A 23,597-nucleotide genomic window follows, 5' to 3' on the forward strand; every position below is an offset into this window, starting at 1 on the left:
TGTCTGGGGTATATTTCCTGTCAGTGTCTGGGGTATATTTCCTGTCAGAGTCTGGGGTATATTTCCTGTCAGAGTCTGGGGTATATTTCCTGTCAGTATCTGGGGTATATTCCTAATGTCTGGGGTATATTTCTAATGTCTGGGGTATATTTCTAATGTCTGGGGTATATTTCCTGTCAGAGTCTGGGGTATATTCCTAATGTCTGGGGTATATTCCTGTCAGTGTCTGGGGTATATTTCCTGTCAGAGTCTGGGGTATATTCCTAATGTCTGGGGTATATTTCCTGTCAGAGTCTGGGGTATATTTCCTGTCAGTGTCTGGGGTATATTCCTAATGTCTGGGGTATATTTCCTGTCAGTATCTGGGGTATATTTCCTGTCAGTGTCTGGGGTATATTTCCTGTCAGTGTCTGGGGTATATTCCTGTCAGTATCTGGGGTATATTCCTAATGTCTGGGGTATATTCCTAATGTCTGGGGTATATTTCCTGTCAGAGTCTGGGGTATATTCCTAATGTCTGGGGTATATTTCCTGTCAGAGTCTGGGGTATATTCCCTGTCAGAGTCTGGGGTATATTTCTAATGTCTGGGGTATATTTCCTGTCAGAGTCTGGGGTATATTTCCTGTCAGAGTCTGGGGTATATTCCTAATGTCTGGGGTATATTTCCTGTCAGAGTCTGGGGTATATTTCTAATGTCTGGGGTATATTTCCTGTCAGAGTCTGGGGCATATTTCCTGTCAGAGTCTGGGGTATATTCCTAATGTCTGGGGTATATTTCCTGTCAGAGTCTGGGGTATATTCCTAATGTCTGGGGTATATTCCCTGTCAGAGTCTGGGGTATATTCCTAATGTCTGGGGTATATTTCCTGTCAGAGTCTGGGGTATATTTCTAATGTCTGGGGTATATTCCTAATGTCTGGGGTATATTCCTAATGTCTGGGGTATATTTCCTGTCAGAGTCTGGGGTATATTCCTAATGTCTGGGGTATATTTCCTGTCAGAGTCTGGGGTATATTCCCTGTCAGAGTCTGGGATATATTTCTAATGTCTGGGGTATATTTCCTGTCAGAGTCTGGGGTATATTCCTAATGTCTGGGGTATATTTCCTGTCAGAGTCTGGGGTATATTCCTAATGTCTGGGGTATATTCCTAATGTCTGGGGTATATTCCTAATGTCTGGGGTATATTTCCTGTCAGAGTCTGGGGTATATTTCTAATGTCTGGGGTATATTTCCTGTCAGAGTCTGGGGTATATTCCTAATGTCTGGGGTATATTCCTGTCAGTATCTGGGGTATATTCCTAATGTCTGGGGTATATTTCCTGTCAGAGTCTGGGGTATATTTCTAATGTCTTGGGTATATTCCTGTCAGTATCTGGGGTATATTCCTAATGTCTGGGGTATATTCCTAATGTCTGGGGTATATTTCCTGTCAGAGTCTGGGGTATATTCCTAATGTCTGGGGTATATTTCCTGTCAGAGTCTGGGGTATATTCCCTGTCAGAGTCTGGGGTATATTTCTAATGTCTGGGGTATATTTCCTGTCAGAGTCTGGGGTATATTCCTAATGTCTGGGGTATATTTCCTGTCAGAGTCTGGGGTATATTTCTAATGTCTGGGGTATATTTCCTGTCAGAGTCTGGGGTATATTTCTAATGTCTGGGGTATATTCCTGTCAGTATCTGGGGTATATTCCTAATGTCTGGGGTATATTCCTAATGTCTGGGGTATATTTCCTGTCAGAGTCTGGGGTATATTCCTAATGTCTGGGGTATATTTCCTGTCAGAGTCTGGGGTATATTCCCTGTCAGAGTCTGGGGTATATTTCTAATGTCTGGGGTATATTTCCTGTCAGAGTCTGGGGTATATTCCTAATGTCTGGGGTATATTTCCTGTCAGTGTCTGGGGTATATTCCTAATGTCTGGGGTATATTTCCTGTCAGAGTCTGGGGTATATTTCCTGTCAGTGTCTGGGGTATATTCCTAATGTCTGGGGTATATTTCCTGTCAGAGTCTGGGGTATATTTCCTGTCAGAGTCTGGGGTATATTTCCTGTCAGAGTCTGGGGTATATTTCCTGTCAGTATCTGGGGTATATTCCTAATGTCTGGGGTATATTTCTAATGTCTGGGGTATATTTCTAATGTCTGGGGTATATTTCCTGTCAGAGTCTGGGGTATATTCCCAATGTCTGGGGTATATTCCTGTCAGTGTCTGGGGTATATTTCCTGTCAGAGTCTGGGGTATATTCCTAATATCTGGGGTATATTTCCTGTCAGAGTCTGGGGTATATTCCTAATGTCTGGGGTATATTTCTAATGTCTGGGGTATATTTCCTGTCAGAGTCTGGGGTATATTCCTAATGTCTGGGGTATATTCCTGTCAGTGTCTGGGGTATATTCCTAATGTCTGGGGTATATTTCCTGTCAGAGTCTGGGGTATATTTCCTGTCAGTGTCTGGGGTATATTCCTAATGTCTGGGGTATATTCCCTGTCAGAGTCTGGGGTATATTTCTAATGTCTGGGGTATATTCCCTGTCAGAGTCTGGGGTATATTTCTAATGTCTGGGGTATATTCCCTGTCAGAGTCTGGGGTATATTTCCTGTCAGAGTCTGGGGTATATTTCCTGTCAGAGTCTGGGGTATATTCCTAATGTCTGGGGTATATTCCCTGTCAGAGTCTGGGGTATATTTCTAATGTCTGGGGTATATTCCCTGTCAGAGTCTGGGGTATATTTCTAATGTCTGGGGTATATTCCTAATGTCTGGGGTATATTTCCTGTCAGTGTCTGGGGTATATTTCCTGTCAGTGTCTGGGGTATATTTCCTGTCAGAGTCTGGGGTATATTTCCTGTCAGAGTCTGGGGTATATTTCCTGTCAGTATCTGGGGTATATTCCTAATGTCTGGGGTATATTTCTAATGTCTGGGGTATATTTCTAATGTCTGGGGTATATTTCCTGTCAGAGTCTGGGGTATATTCCTAATGTCTGGGGTATATTCCTGTCAGTGTCTGGGGTATATTTCCTGTCAGAGTGTGGGGTATATTCCTAATGTCTGGGGTATATTTCCTGTCAGAGTCTGGGGTATATTTCCTGTCAGTGTCTGGGGTATATTCCTAATGTCTGGGGTATATTTCCTGTCAGTATCTGGGGTATATTTCCTGTCAGTGTCTGGGGTATATTTCCTGTCAGTGTCTGGGGTATATTCCTAATGTCTGGGGTATATTCCTGTCAGTATCTGGGGTATATTCCTAATGTCTGGGGTATATTCCTAATGTCTGGGGTATATTTCCTGTCAGAGTCTGGGGTATATTCCTAATGTCTGGGGTATATTTCCTGTCAGAGTCTGGGGTATATTCCCTGTCAGAGTCTGGGGTATATTTCTAATGTCTGGGGTATATTTCCTGTCAGAGTCTGGGGTATATTTCCTGTCAGAGTCTGGGGTATATTCCTAATGTCTGGGGTATATTTCCTGTCAGAGTCTGGGGTATATTTCTAATGTCTGGGGTATATTTCCTGTCAGAGTCTGGGGTATATTTCCTGTCAGAGTCTGGGGTATATTCCTAATGTCTGGGGTATATTTCCTGTCAGAGTCTGGGGTATATTCCTAATGTCTGGGGTATATTCCCTGTCAGAGTCTGGGGTATATTCCTAATGTCTGGGGTATATTTCCTGTCAGAGTCTGGGGTATATTTCTAATGTCTGGGGTATATTCCTAATGTCTGGGGTATATTCCTAATGTCTGGGGTATATTTCCTGTCAGAGTCTGGGGTATATTCCTAATGTCTGGGGTATATTTCCTGTCAGAGTCTGGGGTATATTCCCTGTCAGAGTCTGGGATATATTTCTAATGTCTGGGGTATATTTCCTGTCAGAGTCTGGGGTATATTCCTAATGTCTGGGGTATATTTCCTGTCAGAGTCTGGGGTATATTCCTAATGTCTGGGGTATATTTCCTGTCAGAGTCTGGGGTATATTTCTAATGTCTGGGGTATATTTCCTGTCAGAGTCTGGGGTATATTCCTAATGTCTGGGGTATATTCCTGTCAGTATCTGGGGTATATTCCTAATGTCTGGGGTATATTTCCTGTCAGAGTCTGGGGTATATTCCTAATGTCTGGGGTATATTTCCTGTCAGAGTCTGGGGTATATTTCTAATGTCTGGGGTATATTTCCTGTCAGAGTCTGGGGTATATTTCTAATGTCTGGGGTATATTCCTGTCAGTATCTGGGGTATATTCCTAATGTCTGGGGTATATTCCTAATGTCTGGGGTATATTTCCTGTCAGAGTCTGGGGTATATTCCTAATGTCTGGGGTATATTTCCTGTCAGAGTCTGGGGTATATTCCCTGTCAGAGTCTGGGGTATATTCCTAATGTCTGGGGTATATTTCCTGTCAGAGTCTGGGGTATATTTCTAATGTCTGGGGTATATTTCCTGTCAGAGTCTGGGGTATATTTCTAATGTCTGGGGTATATTCCTGTCAGTATCTGGGGTATATTCCTAATGTCTGGGGTATATTCCTAATGTCTGGGGTATATTTCCTGTCAGAGTCTGGGGTATATTCCTAATGTCTGGGGTATATTTCCTGTCAGAGTCTGGGGTATATTCCCTGTCAGAGTCTGGGGTATATTTCTAATGTCTGGGGTATATTTCCTGTCAGAGTCTGGGGTATATTCCTAATGTCTGGGGTATATTTCCTGTCAGTGTCTGGGGTATATTCCTAATGTCTGGGGTATATTTCCTGTCAGAGTCTGGGGTATATTTCCTGTCAGTGTCTGGGGTATATTCCTAATGTCTGGGGTATATTTCCTGTCAGAGTCTGGGGTATATTTCCTGTCAGAGTCTGGGGTATATTTCCTGTCAGAGTCTGGGGTATATTTCCTGTCAGTATCTGGGGTATATTCCTAATGTCTGGGGTATATTTCTAATGTCTGGGGTATATTTCTAATGTCTGGGGTATATTTCCTGTCAGAGTCTGGGGTATATTCCCAATGTCTGGGGTATATTCCTGTCAGTGTCTGGGGTATATTTCCTGTCAGAGTCTGGGGTATATTCCTAATATCTGGGGTATATTTCCTGTCAGAGTCTGGGGTATATTCCTAATGTCTGGGGTATATTTCTAATGTCTGGGGTATATTTCCTGTCAGAGTCTGGGGTATATTCCTAATGTCTGGGGTATATTCCTGTCAGTGTCTGGGGTATATTCCTAATGTCTGGGGTATATTTCCTGTCAGAGTCTGGGGTATATTTCCTGTCAGTGTCTGGGGTATATTCCTAATGTCTGGGGTATATTTCCTGTCAGAGTCTGGGGTATATTTCCTGTCAGAGTCTGGGGTATATTTCCTGTCAGAGTCTGGGGTATATTTCCTGTCAGTATCTGGGGTATATTCCTAATGTCTGGGGTATATTTCTAATGTCTGGGGTATATTTCTAATGTCTGGGGTATATTTCCTGTCAGAGTCTGGGGTATATTCCCAATGTCTGGGGTATATTCCTGTCAGTGTCTGGGGTATATTTCCTGTCAGAGTCTGGGGTATATTCCTAATATCTGGGGTATATTTCCTGTCAGAGTCTGGGGTATATTCCTAATGTCTGGGGTATATTTCTAATGTCTGGGGTATATTTCCTGTCAGAGTCTGGGGTATATTCCTAATGTCTGGGGTATATTCCTGTCAGTGTCTGGGGTATATTCCTAATGTCTGGGGTATATTTCCTGTCAGAGTCTGGGGTATATTTCCTGTCAGTGTCTGGGGTATATTCCTAATGTCTGGGGTATATTCCCTGTCAGAGTCTGGGGTATATTTCTAATGTCTGGGGTATATTCCCTGTCAGAGTCTGGGGTATATTTCTAATGTCTGGGGTATATTCCCTGTCAGAGTCTGGGGTATATTTCTAATGTCTGGGGTATATTCCCTGTCAGTATCTGGGGTATATTTCCTGTCAGTATCTGGGGTATATTCCTAATGTCTGGGGTATATTTCTAATGTCTGGGGTATATTTCCTGTCAGAGTCTGGGGTATATTCCTAATGTCTGGGGTATATTTCTAATGTCTGGGGTATATTTCCTGTCAGAGTCTGGGGTATATTCCTAATGTCTGGGGTATATTCCTGTCAGTGTCTGGGGTATATTTCCTGTCAGAGTCTGGGGTATATTCCTAATGTCTGGGGTATATTTCCTGTCAGAGTCTGGGGTATATTCCCTGTCAGAGTCTGGGGTATATTCCCTGTCAGAGTCTGGGGTATATTTCCTGTCAGAGTCTAGGGTATATTTCCTGTCAGAGTCTGGGGTATATTCCCTGTCAGAGTCTGGGGTATATTTCCTGTCAGTGTCTGGGGTATATTTCCTGTCAGAGTCTGGGGTATATTCCTAATGTCTGGGGTATATTTCCTGTCAGAGTCTGGGGTATATTCCCTGTCAGTATCTGGGGTATATTTCCTGTCAGAGTCTGGGGTATATTCCCTGTCAGAGTCTGGGGTATATTTCCTGTCAGTGTCTGGGGTATATTCCCTGTCAGAGTCTGGGGTATATTTCCTGTCAGTGTCTGGGGTATATTCCTAATGTCTGGGGTATATTCCTAATGTCTGGGGTATATTCCCTGTCAGTATCTGGGGTATATTTCCTGTCAGTGTCTGGGGTATATTCCTAATGTCTGGGGTATATTTCCTGTCAGTGTCTGGGGTATATTCCTAATGTCTGGGGTATATTTCCTGTCAGTATCTGGGGTATATTCCTAATGTCTGGGGTATATTTCTAATGTCTGGGGTATATTTCCTGTCAGAGTCTGGGGTATATTCCTAATGTCTGGGGTATATTCCTGTCAGTGTCTGGGGTATATTCCTGTCAGTGTCTGGGGTATATTCCCTGTCAGTGTCTGGGGTATATTCCTAATGTCTGGGGTATATTTTCTGTCAGAGTCTGGGGTATATTCCCTGTCAGAGTCTGGGGTATATTTCTAATGTCTGGGGTATATTTCCTGTCAGTGTCTGGGGTATATTCCTAATGTCTGGGGTATATTCCCTGTCAGTGTCTGGGGTATATTCCTAATGTCTGGGGTATATTTCCTGTCAGAGTCTGGGGTATATTCCCTGTCAGTGTCTGGGGTATATTCCTAATGTCTGGGGTATATTTCCTGTCAGAGTCTGGGGTATATTCCCTGTCAGAGTCTGGGGTATATTCCTGTCAGTGTCTGGGGTATATTCCTGTCAGTGTCTGGGGTATATTCCTAATGTCTGGGGTATATTTCCTGTCAGAGTCTGGGGTATATTCCCTGTCAGTGTCTGGGGTATATTCCTAATGTCTGGGGTATATTCCCTGTCAGTGTCTGGGGTATATTCCTAATGTCTGGGGTATATTTCCTGTCAGAGTCTGGGGTATATTCCCTGTCAGTGTCTGGGGTATATTTCCTGTCACTGTCTGGGGTATATTTCCTGTCAGAGTCTGGGGTATATTCCTAATGTCTGGGGTATATTCCTAATGTCTGGGGTATATTCCCTGTCAGTATCTGGGGTATATTTCCTGTCAGAGTCTGGGGTATATTCCTAATGTCTGGGGTATATTTCCTGTCAGAGTCTGGGGTATATTCCCTGTCAGAGTCTGGGGTATATTTCCTGTCACTGTCTGGGGTATATTTCCTGTCAGAGTCTGGGGTATATTCCTAATGTCTGGGGTATATTTCCTGTCAGAGTCTGGGGTATATTCCCTGTCAGTATCTGGGGTATATTTCCTGTCAGAGTCTGGGGTATATTCCCTGTCAGTATCTGGGGTATATTCCCTGTCAGTGTCTGGGGTATATTCCCTGTCAGTGTCTGGGGTATATTTCCTGTCAGTGTCTGGGGTATATTCCCTGTCAGTGTCTGGGGTATATTTCCTGTCAGTGTCTGGGGTATATTCCTAATGTCTGGGGTATATTTCCTGTCAGAGTCTGGGGTATATTCCTAATGTCTGGGGTATATTTCCTGTCAGTGTCTGGGGTATATTTCCTGTCAGTATCTGGGGTATATTCCTAATGTCTGGGGTATATTTCTAATGTCTGGGGTATATTTCCTGTCAGTGTCTGGGGTATATTCCTAATGTCTGGGGTATATTCCTAATGTCTGGGGTATATTCCCTGTCAGTATCTGGGGTATATTCCCTGTCGGTATCTGGGGTATATTCCTAATGTCTGGGGTATATTTCTAATGTCTGGGGTATATTTCCTGTCAGTATCTGGGGTATATTCCTAATGTCTGGGGTATATTCCTAATGTCTGGGGTATATTCCTAATGTCTGGGGTATATTCCCTGTCAGTGTCTGGGGTATATTCCTAATGTCTGGGGTATATTCCCTGTCAGAGTCTGGGGTATATTCCTAATGTCTGGGGTATATTTCCTGTCAGTGTCTGGGGTATATTCCTAATGTCTGGGGTATATTCCCTGTCAGTGTCTGGGGTATATTCCTAATGTCTGGGGTATATTTCCTGTCAGAGTCTGGGGTATATTCCTAATGTCTGGGGTATATTCCTAATGTCTGGGGTATATTCCCTGTCAGTGTCTGGGGTATATTCCTAATGTCTGGGGTATATTCCCTGTCAGTGTCTGGGGTATATTCCTGTCAGTGTCTGGGGTATATTCCTAATGTCTGGGGTATATTCCCTGTCAGAGTCTGGGGTATATTCCCTGTCAGAGTCTGGGGTATATTCCTAATGTCTGGGGTATATTTCCTGTCAGTGTCTGGGGTATATTTCCTGTCAGTGTCTGGGGTATATTCCCTGTCAGAGTCTGGGGTATATTCCTAATGTCTGGGGTATATTCCCTGTCAGAGTCTGGGGTATATTCCTAATGTCTGGGGTATATTCCCTGTCAGAGTCTGGGGTATATTCCTAATGTCTGGGGTATATTCCCTGTCAGAGTCTGGGGTATATTCCTAATGTCTGGGGTATATTCCTAATGTCTGGGGTATATTTCCTGTCAGTGTCTGGGGTATATTCCTAATGTCTGGGGTATATTCCCTGTCAGTGTCTGGGGTATATTCCTAATGTCTGGGGTATATTCCCTGTCAGTGTCTGGGGTATATTTCCTGTCAGTGTCTGGGGTATATTTCCTGTCAGAGTCTGGGGTATATTCCTGTCGGGGGCAGTTATGTCACGTGATAAGCCACTGGAGGGGGAGGGGGCGGGGGCTTTACCGTTGCGATGACATGTGGTACGGAGGAGGCGAACTCTGTGACGCCACACGTATGGTTTCCTCCCGCCTCTTCTTCCCGATGGTCCAATCAGCACTGTGCCTTTTTCCCAGCTCCCACCAATGAGAGCAGCGTGCGGTGACTCACCATATATGGACAGGCTTTGCCATAAAAGGAAACATTGACTCGCTTTATATGGGTGAAAATAGTCCGCGGGAGAGAGCGGTATCCGTGCGCCCGCTGGCTGGGTCTAGACATGAGAGGGGAAGTAGTGCCGGCGCTGGTGGAGGGATCTGCTGTCAGTGACGGGTGCGCACTGTGATTGGCTGCGGCGGTGCGCGCGGGGAAGCCGGGAGAGAGCTGTGAGGAGATCCCGGGAGCGGAGCTCGGTATAAGGCGGCCGTGGATGGGCCCAGCTACCGGCATCTGGTGACATGCTGCCCAGCCAGGTCGGGGCCTCCTCGGGGAACGGATCCGGGTCTCTGGGTCGGAGCCCCGGGCTGCCGCGTAGGGCCGGGAACGGGAGCTCTCCGGGCCGGGGAAGGCCACAGGGGGTTCCCCGCTACGATGTGATCCCGGGGAGCGGACAGGTGTACAGCGGCAGCGAGGTCACCTCGGACTCCGGGGATGAGGACGAGGCTCCGGCCGCCTCTCGGGGGGTGAAGCGCGGACTGACGGAGCTGGAGCTCGGGATGCCGGAGCCGGGGGGCCCCGGTGTGGCCGGCGGAGGTTACCCGGGCTCCGGGGTGTCCGGGGCCAAACCGGGCAAGAAGACCCGGGGCCGCGTGAAGATAAAGATGGAGTTCATCGATAACAAGCTGCGGAGATACACCACGTTCAGCAAGAGGAAGACCGGCATCATGAAGAAGGTGAGGTGGTGGTGGAGGGGTCAGTGTCATGGGGGGGGGGGGATAGTGCCCATCTCCTGGCTCAGAGTACTCTGGGTGATGTGTGATGAAGGCCTCGGGTGTGTTGGTGGAGGACTTGGACCAGTGATGGGGTGGCAGAGGGGCAGTAACATGGTAGTGTGTTGGGGTCAGTGACATGGGGGGGGAATAGTGCCCATCTCCTGGCTCAGAGTACTCTGGGTGATGTGTGATGAAGGCCTCGGGTGTGTTGGTGGAGGACTTGGACCAGTGATGGGGTGGCAGAGGGGCAGTAACATGGTAGTGTTGGGGTCAGTGACATGGGGGGGGAATAGTGCCCATCTCCTGGCTCAGAGTACTCTGGGTGATGTGTGATGAAGGCCTCGGGTGTGTTGGTGGAGGACTTGTACCAGTGATGGGGTGGCAGAGGGGCAGTAACATGGTAGTGTTGGGGTCAGTGACATGGGGGGATAGTGCCCATCTCTTGGCTCAGAGTACTCTGGGTGATGTGTGATGAAGGCCTCGGGTGTGTTGGTGGAGGACTTGGACCAGTGATCGGGTGGCAGAGGGGCAGTAACATGGTAGTGTTGGGGTCAGTGTCATGGGGGGGGGGGAATAGTGCCCATCTCTTGGCTCAAAGTACTCTGGGTGATGTGTGATGAAGGCCTCGGGTGTGTTGGTGGAGGACTTGGACCAGTGATCGGGTGGCAGAGGGGCAGTAACATGGTAGTGTTGGGGTCAGTGTCATGGGGGGGGGGGGAATAGTGCCCATCTCTTGGCTCAGTCCTCTGGATGATGTGTGATGAAGGCCTCAGGTGTGTTGGTGGAGGGCTCGGGCCAGTGATGTGGTTTGGGCGGTGAAGGGCTAAGTTTTGGGATCTTGGTGACCGCCTCAGAAGACCTCTGCTATTGGGGAAAGTGGCAGCTGACGGCTCTGGTAGTATTTGGGGTTCGGTGTTTGCGGTGGGCTCAGTTGCTAGCATTTAAAGCCCTATGTGCAAGTTTCTCCATGGGGCAATCAGTCAGGTCTGAGTGCTATAGGACTTTGAGGGCTTTGGTGGGGAATAAAGATTTATGGGGGCTGTAGTATCATCATCTATTTAAATATAGTATGTCTGGTCTGTGGGTGTCCTCCCAAGTAATGACATGTTTGATCTGCTGCATAGTACCAGGGACACATTATTGTAGTTGCACTGTTCGTAACTTGCTGTCAGCTCCTTCCTGGCAGCGGTTCCATTCCAGTGCTAGATTATACCTGGCTGGGGGGTGTATGTGACAGTGGTATAGTTCGGTCACTTCCCCTGAAAACCAGAAACACTGCTGCTCTGTCTTGATATTGAATTACAATCTCTTCAGGTCCTCTTGGCGCTTTCCTTGGTTAACTGTGGAAAGTGCTGTGTTTCTGGCAGAGCTATCAAAGTAAACTTTTTGTAATCCATTTGTTGATCCATGCTGGGTTTTCACTGTCATTGTTTGTTTCCATAGTATTTTTGCAGCTCTGTATAATAAGGGAGACTCTACACTTTTAGATGCAGTTGGGGTGTACAATGTCTGATCTTCCAGTTATTGGCATTAATAACTTTTAAAGTGCCAGGGATGGTACTACAAGGACTGCCCTTAGCCTTTCTATGGGGGCTGGATGGGACTTCTCAAGCATTGAGACAAGAAACAGATGTGTGTTAGAGCATTAAGGTGATAACAGCTGTAGGGGGATGGGGTCCTACTAACAGACCACCAAACTAAATCACTTTCTTTGTTCTCTTGTCCTCACAAATAGTGTGGCCTTTATTCAGCTGTCTTCACTGCAAAGACAACAAAACAAGCCACTATTTAGGGATGTCCCTATGTGATGAGTGTAAATTTATCATCAACATTAATTTATATAGCGCCAGCAGATTCCGTAGCGCTTTACAATTGGGAATTCAGTAATCTCATTATTCCCAGACACTTGCTTCATAACATTGTGTGGAACATACATAAAAACGTTTAATTTACCATACTGTCTTTGCAGAGGTAGATGGCTGAAATCTTGAAGGAGTCCCAGAGATGGGCATCCCCTTTTAACAGATTTCCGTCTGTACCCTGATACCAATAAGAAAGCTTTTGTATACAATGTAATTAAACGTTAACGTTTATTTTATGGGGGACATTTTAGTTTAGCGCTCTGATATATACTCGTTATGTTGCGATCTGAGTATAGTTTGTCTGTTCTCCCTGAGTTTGCGTGGGTTTCCTCCCACACTCCCAAAAAAACATACTAGTCGGTTAATTGGCTGCTGTTAAATTGACCTTGGTCTAAGGAGGTCTGTGTGTATATGTTAGGGAATTTAAACCTTAAGCTCCTATGGGGCAGGGACTGATGTGAGTTCTCTGTACAGCGCTGCGGAATTGGTGGCGCTTTATAAATGGCTGATGCTGATAGTCACAACTAATTGTCTGCTGTGACCGGGCATTGACATAGGGCTTGTACACACGGCTTCTTTCCCTGCACTCAGTGCTTTGTGAACGTATCTCGGCTGCCATAGCCAATAGGATTGATCTGTGTAAAGTATCATCCGTACATTTAAGCACTGACCGTTGAATATTTGAAGTTATGGTTGCACGTAAAGCACCAGTGTGTACAATGCTTTTGATGGTAAAGTGAGAGCTTGAAACAATGTAACTGTGTTTTCTTCCCAATGTAATGTGGTGCTGAGGTCCATTACGTATAATTTTAAACAATAACCTTTTATGCTATGATGAGAGTATTTCTAGTATTGTCACTGAGTAGACAATGGGGGATATTATAAAAAACTGGAGCAATTGACACCATTTTGTAGTGGTGGATAGTGTCTAGAAGCCAGAGCAGATGTAGACCACATTCATTAACATCAATAGAAATGGTAGTAAGGTGGTAGCAGTTTATGCACAGCGTGTACCTGGCTGCAGGCATTTATCCTGCCCTGACATCTTTATATAGAATTCAAGCAATCTCATGTTTTTATACACTTTATAGAAAGGCACCTGGTCCTCTTCAAGGATTAATAACATTTCAGACTAGTCATTTATTGACTAGTAGTGTTTGTGATGGGGGATATACCAGAGACTAGACCAAGAGGTGTTGCCCATAGTTATCAGTCACATGCAAGTAAAATATTTATCTTCCTAAATTCTGTTCTTATGACCCCAAGATCCTCCTTCCCGAATGTGCAGCAGTGAGTCAATGAGAAGAGCTGGAGAAAGTCCTTTAATACCCTTTCCTATAGATTTGGGGGAGGTATTTAGTGTCCCACAGGTGACACTGAAATTGTAGAGCTAGTTTCTCTGGCCTATTATTCCATTCCCCCGTAATTAGACTAATTCTAACATCAGCATAATGTTTACATGGATTACTTACAGTAACTTTTACAGAACAGAGAAGACCCTCACCTAGTTCAGCCTGATCTCCTTACCCCGCCACCAGACAGTGTCACTCATGTAACTCCTTATTTGTGATTGGTAAATCAGCAGCGTTTAGGGGCAGTCGGAGCCGGCTCATGCAAAGTGAGCGCTGTGCTTCATTTAAGGGGCAGAGCTGCCTCCGGCGTCCTTGGCAGCAGGTATGCTGCAGGCGTCATAGCAATGTACTCAAGTGCGTTTTTTTTGTTGTTGTTTTTTTTCCACATGATCAGTCTCGTGTTAACAGGCACCAGTGAGTTGCAGTGTCATGGTGTTGCAAGTGGCACAAATACCGGTATATGCATTTAGGTCCTCTGTCTACAAATGTTCCCATAGACATCCATTGAATGTTGTTAGAGAATTTGAGTCCTTCCTCTAGCCATACATTAGCTGTTGCTTTTGGAAGCCAATAAACACTACTGGGAAATGCAGCTATATAGAAATGAATATCTGTCTATTATCCTGTGTACAGAGCACATTTTCTACTTTATTTTATCAGTGTCTAACTTGGCAATCTGTGGACAATTGTTTTGTGGATTGATCTTTCTGTAAATTAAGCCTCTCATTGGCATTTCACCCCTCTCTTTTCTCCCACCAGGCATATGAATTGTCTACATTGACTGGGACACAGGTCCTGCTGCTGGTGGCCAGTGAAACTGGTCATGTGTACACGTTCGCCACCAGGAAACTACAACCAATGATAACCAGTGAGACGGGGAAGGCGTTAATACAGACTTGTTTAAATTCTCCCGACTCTCCTCCACGTTCTGACCCCTCCACTGACCAGCGAATGAGCGCCACCGGCTTTGAGGAAACTGACCTCACCTACCAGGTGTCTGAATCTGACAGTAGCGGGGAGACCAAGGTAAGCAGTGGTTCTGTACACATCACATACATGTAATATGTAGGTTATTCTGACTTGAATTGCGAGCAAGTAGACTTCTCTTCAAAGTTTGTCCAGATAAATAAATTACTTTAATATTTTACTCTGTTATTATTCTGGCTGGAGAAACGAGGGATTATGAAGTTGTATGCTTAGTTATACTGCTTGTATCATTTTCCAATTGCACAGCCCAAACTGGTCCCCAGACTTTATCCAACCATCCTCCCAGGCATATTGCCCCTTCCTCTCACCCTCTGTTCTGATCCCCCCCTCCTGTCCCCGATATAGTAAGATTGTGTGGTATGAATATGGTGTAAAGTCTATTGCTTGTTTTGCTTTGTTTTCCCCTCTATAGAACTCGTGTAGCTTAGGTATTTTATTCCAGCCTGCAAGAAAGAGCCTTATGTCTGGAATATAAAGTAACTCCTCACAGACAGTGGTTTGTAATTCGGATTGTAAAAAATGGACTTTCACATAGCGCGGTTTGTGGTAAAATGTATCTGTCTCTGGATAGAAAGTGATAGGTGATTCCAGACTATTGGAAGCAACTAGTGGGAAGTGTTGGTTTTATTTTTAAGAAGTCATCAAAATGTCTTTTTGTTTAAAACCTGCTGTGATTTAACTTTTGTAAGAATACCCTACGTATACAGCCGGGCATTCAGGGGTCCTGGGTCTGGAAGTGGGTGACTTACCAATCTGTCCTCCATGTGACTGCAGGATGGGACAGACAAGGGACAGGTGTCCTGCAGCCCCCTCCTCCTGTCATGACACAGCTGTGCTCAGTCTCTCTCGCTTCTCATTGATAAAATTGTGATTCAGCCTCCGTGGCCTTATAAGGAGAGATTTCCCTTCAGTTCACTGCTGGCAGGGCCTCCTGCATTCCTTATAAGCTGCAGCTGTCTCTTTCTATGGGTGGGGGGAGTGTCTGCAAATGGGTCAGTAAATACACACAGCCTCGTCGTCCAGATCCTGCTGTACAGTGCCCCTGACTCTAAGAGGTCTCTGATCTGTGCATATGGAAGATGTTGGTCTTTATAATTACACAATATTGTATTAAGAATGTCCTCTTGCATTAGAATACAAGAAAAAGGAGGCACAATTAGGACATGAAGTACATCATGCTACATGTGATACTGACCTATCAATTGGTGAATGCCAGTTGATCATGAAACATGGTCTAAGACAGTGGATTCCAAACTTTCTCAGTTCGAGGCACCCATAGGGTCTCTATAATTTTTTCAAGGCACCCGAAGCCAAAATAGTTGCCAAGTAGTCCCCCGCCTTGCTTACCACCGGCTCTGGCCACGGCATCCCAGGGAGCCGTGGCGCCCAGTTTGGGAACCGCTGGTCTAAGACCTTTATATCTTCCCGGGTGATCTGTCTGGATGGTTACAGCCACTCCATTTAGAGGCAGAACATTGTCACGTCTGTGTGTACTGGTTGTCAGCGCTGTGTCCACCAGGCTTTTATTTATGTTCTACCAGGCCTGGAAGATTATCTGGCATCTTCATCATCACCATTTATTTATCTTGATTGTATTGAATGTTAAGGAATCTCGTCTGTATGGTCTACAGAGGAACTTGTGTGAAGCATTGCAGTGTATGCTGCTCAGTTCTGATCAAGAGAGATGGGGCTCTGAGTAACATTAAGAGAAATTCACTGTTGAAATTTGACTTTTTGTTGGTGCAACCTCCTTTTAAAATATTCGAGTATAACTATACCCGATCTGTCATTTGTTTTACATTGGAGGCATGATGGCAAAGGTACATATTATTGTAATTTATTTTGGAGACACTATTTTGTTAGATGTGTACGAAGGGATATGGCGCAGAGCATTGGTGCAGAATAACCCCTCTTGTGTAAGCTGTGTATTAGATCCTTGGGACATCACCGCTTTTCCTGCACATGGCGGCGTGAGCTCAGTGCAGGGTTAATACGACGTGTGGTCGGCATGTGATTATCATAGGCTTTATTTTTAGTAACTAAATGGGGTCTGTATGGAAAGATGTGTTAATGTGACTGGCACTAGCACTCTGTCTGCCCTTCCCTCACACCTAGTGATGCTGCATGTTAACAGGAAGTGATTGTGCCATATGTCTGGAGATAATAGGGTAGTAACCCTAATATGACAGCTCACATTATTGTATGCCAGCACAGTCTTCCCTCTACTGGCAGGAGAAACCTCCTGTGACCTCCCCATTACACTACATTGGCTCTGTCTGATCACATGAAATCTGTGAAACGGGAACTTCCGGCTAACGTAAATAACGCCCCGAGCACTCTGACGTGGGGAGGGGCTGTTTTTGTAGGTAACTTTTCTTCTTAATTTTGTGTATAAATAACTGTACATTGTAATTTAATTTTACTCAAATTGGGCTATTAACTTTGGGGCTTTTACGCCTCTCTCCCTCGTGGTGTTGCTGGGCAGTAGTGGAGAAAATAGTTTGTTTATTAATTAGCCATGAGATGAGTTTTCCTAAATCATCCTCTTATCCCGTCTAGGACTCTCTAAAGCCGGCATTCACAGTGTCCAACCTTCCTGGCACCTGCAGCATACAGACAGCTCCCACCACTTCCACCTCAATGCAAGTTACCAGTGGGCACTCTTTCCCTATCACCAACTACCTGGCACCAGTCACCAGTGCCAATGGGACAGTTCTCAAGACTGAAGGCAGCGCCATGAGTTCTGCGGGCTTAATGCAACTGCCAACTGGCTTCACACTGATGTCTGGTAAGTGTGCCTATAAAACAGTGTCTCCTTCCTCCACCTATCGTTCACTATAAGGGGTCAGACTGTTAGGCGGGTGTATGGTGCACCAGCACGATTCTCTAACCCTTCTCACGGTCGATGCGTGTTCTCAAAAGCTAACTGCTGGTGCAGGGGCATTGCATTAGTTCTCCAAGCACGTACTCTCTGTAAGACAATCATTCTTAGGGTTACCATCATTCTTGCCCTTCTAAGAATATTGAAAAATAAGGTTTCTTCCCTTGTGGCTTAACACTCCTTGTTTGCCAGCAGGGGGAGCTGTAGCTCAACAAGTTCCTGTCCAGGCTATCCAAGTTCACCCAGCCACCCAGACCTCCCCGTCCAGTGACAGCAGCTCAGAGCTGGCCCAGACTTCATCTAGTGGGACAGGTAGGTCCAACTCATAAGATGGGTCTTTCTGTGTGCTAATGTAGGTTACCCACCATGACAGGTCTTTAATGTACTGTCCGTCTCTTCTATTAGTGACCCTCCCTGCTGCTATCATGACCTCCTCTGTGCCCACAACAGTGAGCGGTCACATGATGTATTCCAGCCCACACGCCGTCATGTACGCTCCCACTCAGGGTTTGTCAGACGGGAGCCTGGCGGTACTCAATGCCTTTTCCTCGGGTACCCCGATGCAGGTATCCCACTCCCAGGAACAGGGTAAGGCTCACATGGTGATGATTACACTATAACAAAATGAGTGCTGTATAATGAACACTGGTCAATCAGGAGGGCCAATACCTACATATGGAAGCCTTGAAGGGTCAGCAATGATTTCACATTTTACTGACTTCACTGGTGATCCCCTTAGTGTTTTATTTCTTCATTTTTACTTGTTTTATAAATACATTAAGGAAAGATAGGGTTGGCCAATTTAGAACTGCAGTTACTGCTGTGGCCTTGATGAAATTAGATGGGAAGGAGGGGGGGGGGGGGGGGGGGTAATTTTTGTGCCAGGCCTTAACTTCAATCAGCTGACACAATACTCCTAGCAGGACTATTATCAGTGTTAGAACTTTTGTGTGGTCCTCACTGGAGCACGTGGTCTACTCCACCCACCGTAGCGTTTCCTTGGTCTTTGTTATTGTAGCGGCGGTTCAAATGTGGGGGAAAAAAAAGTCCACAAACACCTGTTAAGGGTCAGGAATAACTAAATGTTCACAGAAATGTTATGGAATGAGAATCCAGGCCAATGCCAATAAAACACGCTGATATTACAAACCTGTACTATGACGTCTCGTATTTTATTTGTTTTTCTTCTAGGTGGCGTACAGCAAGTTTTCCTTACGGCACCACCTGGCACTGTCCAAATCCCAGTGTCTGCAGTGCAGCTCCATCAGGTGAAGTACTTCTCACCCCACCTTTACCAGTATTGTAGATACTTTGCCCAACACCCAAACTTCAGCCGATTGTCCAGATTACCTCCAGCTCCATTTCAACCTGTTGTCTGCTTAAAGAATGGCCAGTTTAATAATCTCTCCATTCAGATCACTCTGGGAGGTGATGTTGTCTTCAGCCCACACATGCTGCTATATGTTTATTCTTTATATAGTTCCAACATTTTATGCAGCACTTAAACTTTTCTTAAATCCCTTCATCTGAGCTTTAAAATTTCCCAAACATCCTTACCCATAACATATACACTTCCCTAATAAGAAGCCAATTAACCTACCACTGGGAGAATGGATGGACCTGTATAGATAAACTTAATGTAGATACATCCTGGCCAGAATGGAACTTAAGGCCCCAGCAATGTGTGGCACCTTTTTTAAAAATACATGCCACTAGTATATAGAATTGTGCATGTTTAATGCATATATTGCTAAAGTAATTGTTTCACCAGGGTCCCCTTTTTGTCTCTATTTGCGTTCAGTTTTTTGGAATACTGAGAACTCCATTTCTGTGCATTTCTTTTAAAACTCTACAATCTGCTAAAGTGTGTCTGTGTGTCTGTGTGTCTGTGTGTCTGTGTGTCTGTGTGTCTGTGTGTCTGTGTGTCTGTGTGTCTGTGTGTCTGTGTGTCTGTGTGTCTGTGTGTCTGTGTGTCTGTGTGTCTGTGTGTCTGTGTGTCTGTGTGTCTGTGTAGGTAGCCTGGCTGTGGCCCAGAGTATCAACATTTCCAAGAGTTCTGTCCTGTAATCTTGAGGAAAGTCCAAAAAGGGCCACTCTAAGTGCTCTGGTGATTGTGCCTAATTCTACTGGGACATTTAGCCCTCTAATGCTATTTCGGGTTCCCATGACAAATGGGCTCAATGCAAACTGGATGTCTAGTCATTGATATCAAAGACTAGTACAACCCCATGTAATTGTAGAATAAATTTCTCCATAGGCTTCAGCGTAAGGGAAAATCACATACTGAGATATAGACAGTGTTTGGCATTAAGAGCTCTATAAAACAAGAGTGGTGTACACCTTCCTTATATTGTCCACACTGCCGCAGACATCGGAAGAGACCGAACACACTATCTTACGTGTACTATCTTTCTCCACCAGATGGCAGTCATTGGCCAGCAGTCCAGCAGCAGTAACTTGACAGAACTACAAGTCGTTAACCTGGATACATCGCACAACAGCAAGAACGACTGACTGCTTTATGCTGGGGGCCTGAGATGGGGTTCCTGGGAGTGACACATTACAGACTGCACCACTTATTTATTGATGCCTTTTCACAATTTTATTTTTTTCTCTTTAAAGTCCCCTTTAAGGTGTCTCGCTCTCATGCGAGACTAGAACCCACCAGGGGTCTTTGTTCATCCCAGCCAGAGCTCCTTTCTGCTCTTTGTACTCCAGGCCTAGCTTCTGGGGACCCCACACCTTGTTCTGCACCTCGGATAATTTGAGGTTTTGCACTGAATGTGACAGGAGTGTGGGAGCTGCAGGTGGTGACAGTGTAACGTGAGGATTGTGGAGACTGTGGGGGGGGGGCGCTGTCCCTGTCAGGACCCACCTAACTGAGAGAAGTAGTTTTATTAAGGGAATGAAGAGGAAGGAACTCAAATCCTTTTTATTTTTCTATGTGTGGATTCTCAGTATTTATGTAAAGGGGCAGGCTCTGTAAAGACCTCCTGCTTTGGGGGGGTGATATTTTTATCTGCTTTTATAAAAGGTCTGATCAAGGATCATTTAACCCTTCCCTGCCAGTCCATGAATTGGAGCATTCACCGGTATCATGTTTGTCTAGTCTGCCAGTGAACGGTTAAATGTATTTGTTTCACTGAAATTATGGCACTACAGGAGTTGCGTTCTAGCACCCGTCAGTATTTCAAAGCCTTTCTGATCACGTGTACTGTAATCATGTTTGTTTATTCAGGGCACGGTTATTAACTATCTTTAAGCCTCAGCTCTTCAGAGTATCTTTATCTAGAAGTGGTTAGCACGCACTGGCTTCAGCATGATTCACAAACCTATCAGGAGAGGGAGTACCCATTACATATCTGGCCTATTACAGTGTACCCATAAACCTGGGTAATAATGACCTTGAAGTACATCATATGTGTACTGGATTTACCGCCACTCTTGTCAATTTCTGCATATGTCAACCTCCCAAGAAACTGGGCCATGTTTTCTAGAGCATTATGTTGCGCTACAATGTCAGGAGTGTACTACTGCGCTGTATGTACACCTCAGGAAAGGTCTTGTTAAAGGTAATGATTTGCTCTGGAAATTACATCATTATGGACCTGCTGCTTGTGACATTAAATATATATATATTTTTTTCTAACAAGCTGCTGGAAATTAAAGCAAAATAGCTTATAAGTGTGTGACTTTCACCCTGGTAGGGCAGCACTTGCATGGTAATTCCAGGGTCTGTGAGACCAAATCCACATTCTCCTAAAACCAGACTCTAATATGCATATTGAAATTGGGGCCTAAATGATAAAAATCTGGAACTTTAGGAATTGACTAACCGTGTCTGTCATTGATTCTAGGAGCTAACCACTCGCCCACACCCAAATCTTGTTTAAATTTCTCATGTGCATTTGCATTATGTGCGTTCATATGTGAAATGCGTCTGTGATATGAAGAAGCTGCTTCATGGCTGAATGCCTTCCCCTTACAGAGGGGCATCTACAGAACACAATCAGTCATGGATAATACCAAGGGAGCAGGTCTCATACACAGATGCTTTTGTGCCAGTGATCAGCAGACAGCCACAGGCCGCCACAGAAAGAGAGCACCTTGTATCCAGCACCTACATGCTTCTGGGTTGGAAACATATTTTGTCTTTGAAGTTATCAGGGCAGGAGTGGGCTGTCCAGTGTTCAGCAACATGCAGGGTCATACATGTTCTAAGATGTGTGTATGTAACTGACGGTGCTGAATGCTCTAAATCTAACATACAAGTTGAGTCTATAAAGGCTGCTGGTAACATTCACACCTATATGTACTGTGCCTGATGTGATACGTAGTTTGTGCTATTCCTCTATCGGCTAATAGGCTGACTGCGGTGTCTGTATGGAAACGGGACGTCTCAAATACCTTACATTCAGTAAATATAGATTTGTGAACTTTGTGGCTTGTTTTGAGTATAAAGTAACTTGTAACTTTCGAGCCGATCCACCCGAATCCATTCAGGACACTCAATGTCTCCGTTCTTCAGACTTTTTTATCTATCCAAGGTGTTATCTGCTGCTACCAGTGACTGTTCAGATGGGTTTGTTCACTGCGTGTGGGATAAAGCTGACAGAGCCTTAGATTTCTTTGACTGTTTATTCTCCCCTAGGTTTCTTTAACTTAGGAAAAGGGGTACAACCTGATCACCTCACTAGCCCAGGTTAGGATGTGGAGTGTCGTCTTACAAGATATTACTCCAGAAAGCTATAATTTGGAGAGGTGTTACAGGGGATAAACCCCCAGACCTCACTCTGCTCTCGCTGGTTAGAGGATGTTGCCACACATGAAAGGACAGTGCTGTGTTGTTGCATTTTGTAGGTTTCTATAGCTAGGACATGCAGCCTAAATCTACTTCTTGCAATGGAGGTGGGTATCCCCAGCCCCAAAACTTTGTGGGATCAGGACGTGAAGGGTCTTGTTATATTGCTGCTGCAAGTCTTCTATAAAGCTCATCTCTTCAGGGAGATGTGACCTTGTGAGGTGGCTTCACCTATTTCTTCAGCTTTTCAGTTACTCTGATTTGATTTTTATTTTTTTGTTGTGCTTGTGTGCATTTAAATTTTTATTGAAATTTTCCAGGATGTTTCTCTGGAGAAGTTGTGGAAGTAAAACACAGTACTGTGTACATAATCCTCTTTTTGTATAAAATAAAAAACCCAAAAAAATCTTTCAATAAATGTATCATTTTGTGCACACTTTTTTGTCTTCTCCAATATTTGCAGCTTTAAGTTTTGTGTCCTAGTGATGGTTCATTGCCTTACAATTTAGTTCCTAGTTCACTCTACATCTAAGGCTGGGTACACACTGGAGTATTTTCGTCCAATAATTGAGCAAATCAGCCGACATACGACTATTCGGTCAGAAGTCGGGTTAGTGTGTATAGTGACACGATGGTCGAAAGTCATCCCAAAGTGCCAATCGTTTCATTTGGTTGGTCGTACTGTTTAATATTTTCCGACCAATCATGTAGTGTGTGCACGCATGTTCACGATCACCATAGAGTTTAGTCGGGCATCTTTTCAGCTGATGCTAGCAATAAATGTAGAGAGTGCTGTAGAAGGAATAATTCATTTGTTTGTGCTGAGACAGCTTCTGGGACTCTGAAACAAAATATTCTAACGAAATTTGTTAGGACATGTGGATAGCTATAACAAGGCTGTTTTAATCGGTGTGACCAGAACGAATGAATATTGTGCTGTCATTCTCTGAAGACTAGAGGACCAGATGAAGAGCACAAATCTAAAGGTAAATCGTGTCGGTGTGTACGCATGAATCGCCAGACTGATCGGACCTGTTGTAGGTTCAATCGTTTGAGAGAACGTGTGGGTCGGAAAATTCTCCAGTGTGTATCCAGCTTAAGCATCAAACGTCCCTGGCCATTACCATCGCTATCCTCTCAAAGTGAGACTGACATTGTGCAGTTCTGTTGTCACTTGGGTAGTAGGTGCTGTGGATAATGCTTTGTTCAAGGACCTGATCTCTGCAGATTAAAAAAAGATGACATAACCGTCAAATGTCATCTGCATTACTGGCTTTAGGTGCAGAGGGTGGGGGCAACATACCCCCATGCATGTCCTGTGTTAATAGCTCTGAAGTCCATTCAAACAATGTGTGTGTGGTGCAGATTTACCCTTGTTTGCAGATAAGTGGATTGGGCTGGTTTTCCTTCCAGCATGATGTCTGCTGTAGCCCATGGAAAGTGTAGAATATTACTACTTTTACAGTAGTGTCTATAGGCAGCAACTTAACATCTACATTAAGAACCTAGTATAGGTCCCTGCACTTTATATCCCCTTGTCCAGTGTTGATGACAGCATTCTGCCTCAATGCTCCGACAGCAAAATTGTACCGGAAAAACTGTTCTCTGAGGAGCAGGTGGTCTAATTGTCCAGTACCTAAAT

General features: G+C 44.8%; 1 protein-coding gene and 1 non-coding gene across 3 annotated transcripts; both read left to right on the forward strand.

The window, feature by feature from the left end:
• The first annotated feature begins 9,396 nt into the window (after positions 1–9,396).
• SRF (serum response factor) lies at positions 9,397–22,391 on the forward strand. 2 transcript variants are annotated; one of them, XM_075204528.1, is made up of 7 exons: positions 9,397–10,033; positions 14,046–14,312; positions 16,833–17,061; positions 17,350–17,466; positions 17,560–17,742; positions 18,346–18,422; positions 19,576–22,391. In XM_075204528.1, the coding sequence occupies exons 1-7, from the start codon at positions 9,599–9,601 to the stop codon at positions 19,666–19,668; spliced, it is 1,401 nt and encodes a 466-aa protein (XP_075060629.1). In that variant the 5' UTR covers positions 9,397–9,598; the 3' UTR covers positions 19,669–22,391. The 2 variants fall into 2 exon arrangements, with proteins under 2 accessions (XP_075060629.1, XP_075060628.1); XM_075204527.1 differs by having other exon boundaries at positions 9,401–10,033; positions 17,347–17,466.
• LOC142147679 (small nucleolar RNA SNORA54) lies at positions 11,219–11,350 on the forward strand. The gene has a single exon (XR_012690790.1). It is a non-coding gene; the product is annotated as a small nucleolar RNA SNORA54 (small nucleolar RNA).
• Positions 22,392–23,597: the final 1,206 nt, after the last annotated feature.

Source organism: Mixophyes fleayi, chromosome 3 (genome assembly GCF_038048845.1).
Source record: "Mixophyes fleayi isolate aMixFle1 chromosome 3, aMixFle1.hap1, whole genome shotgun sequence".
NCBI classification, from domain to species: Eukaryota; Metazoa; Chordata; class Amphibia; order Anura; family Limnodynastidae; genus Mixophyes; species Mixophyes fleayi.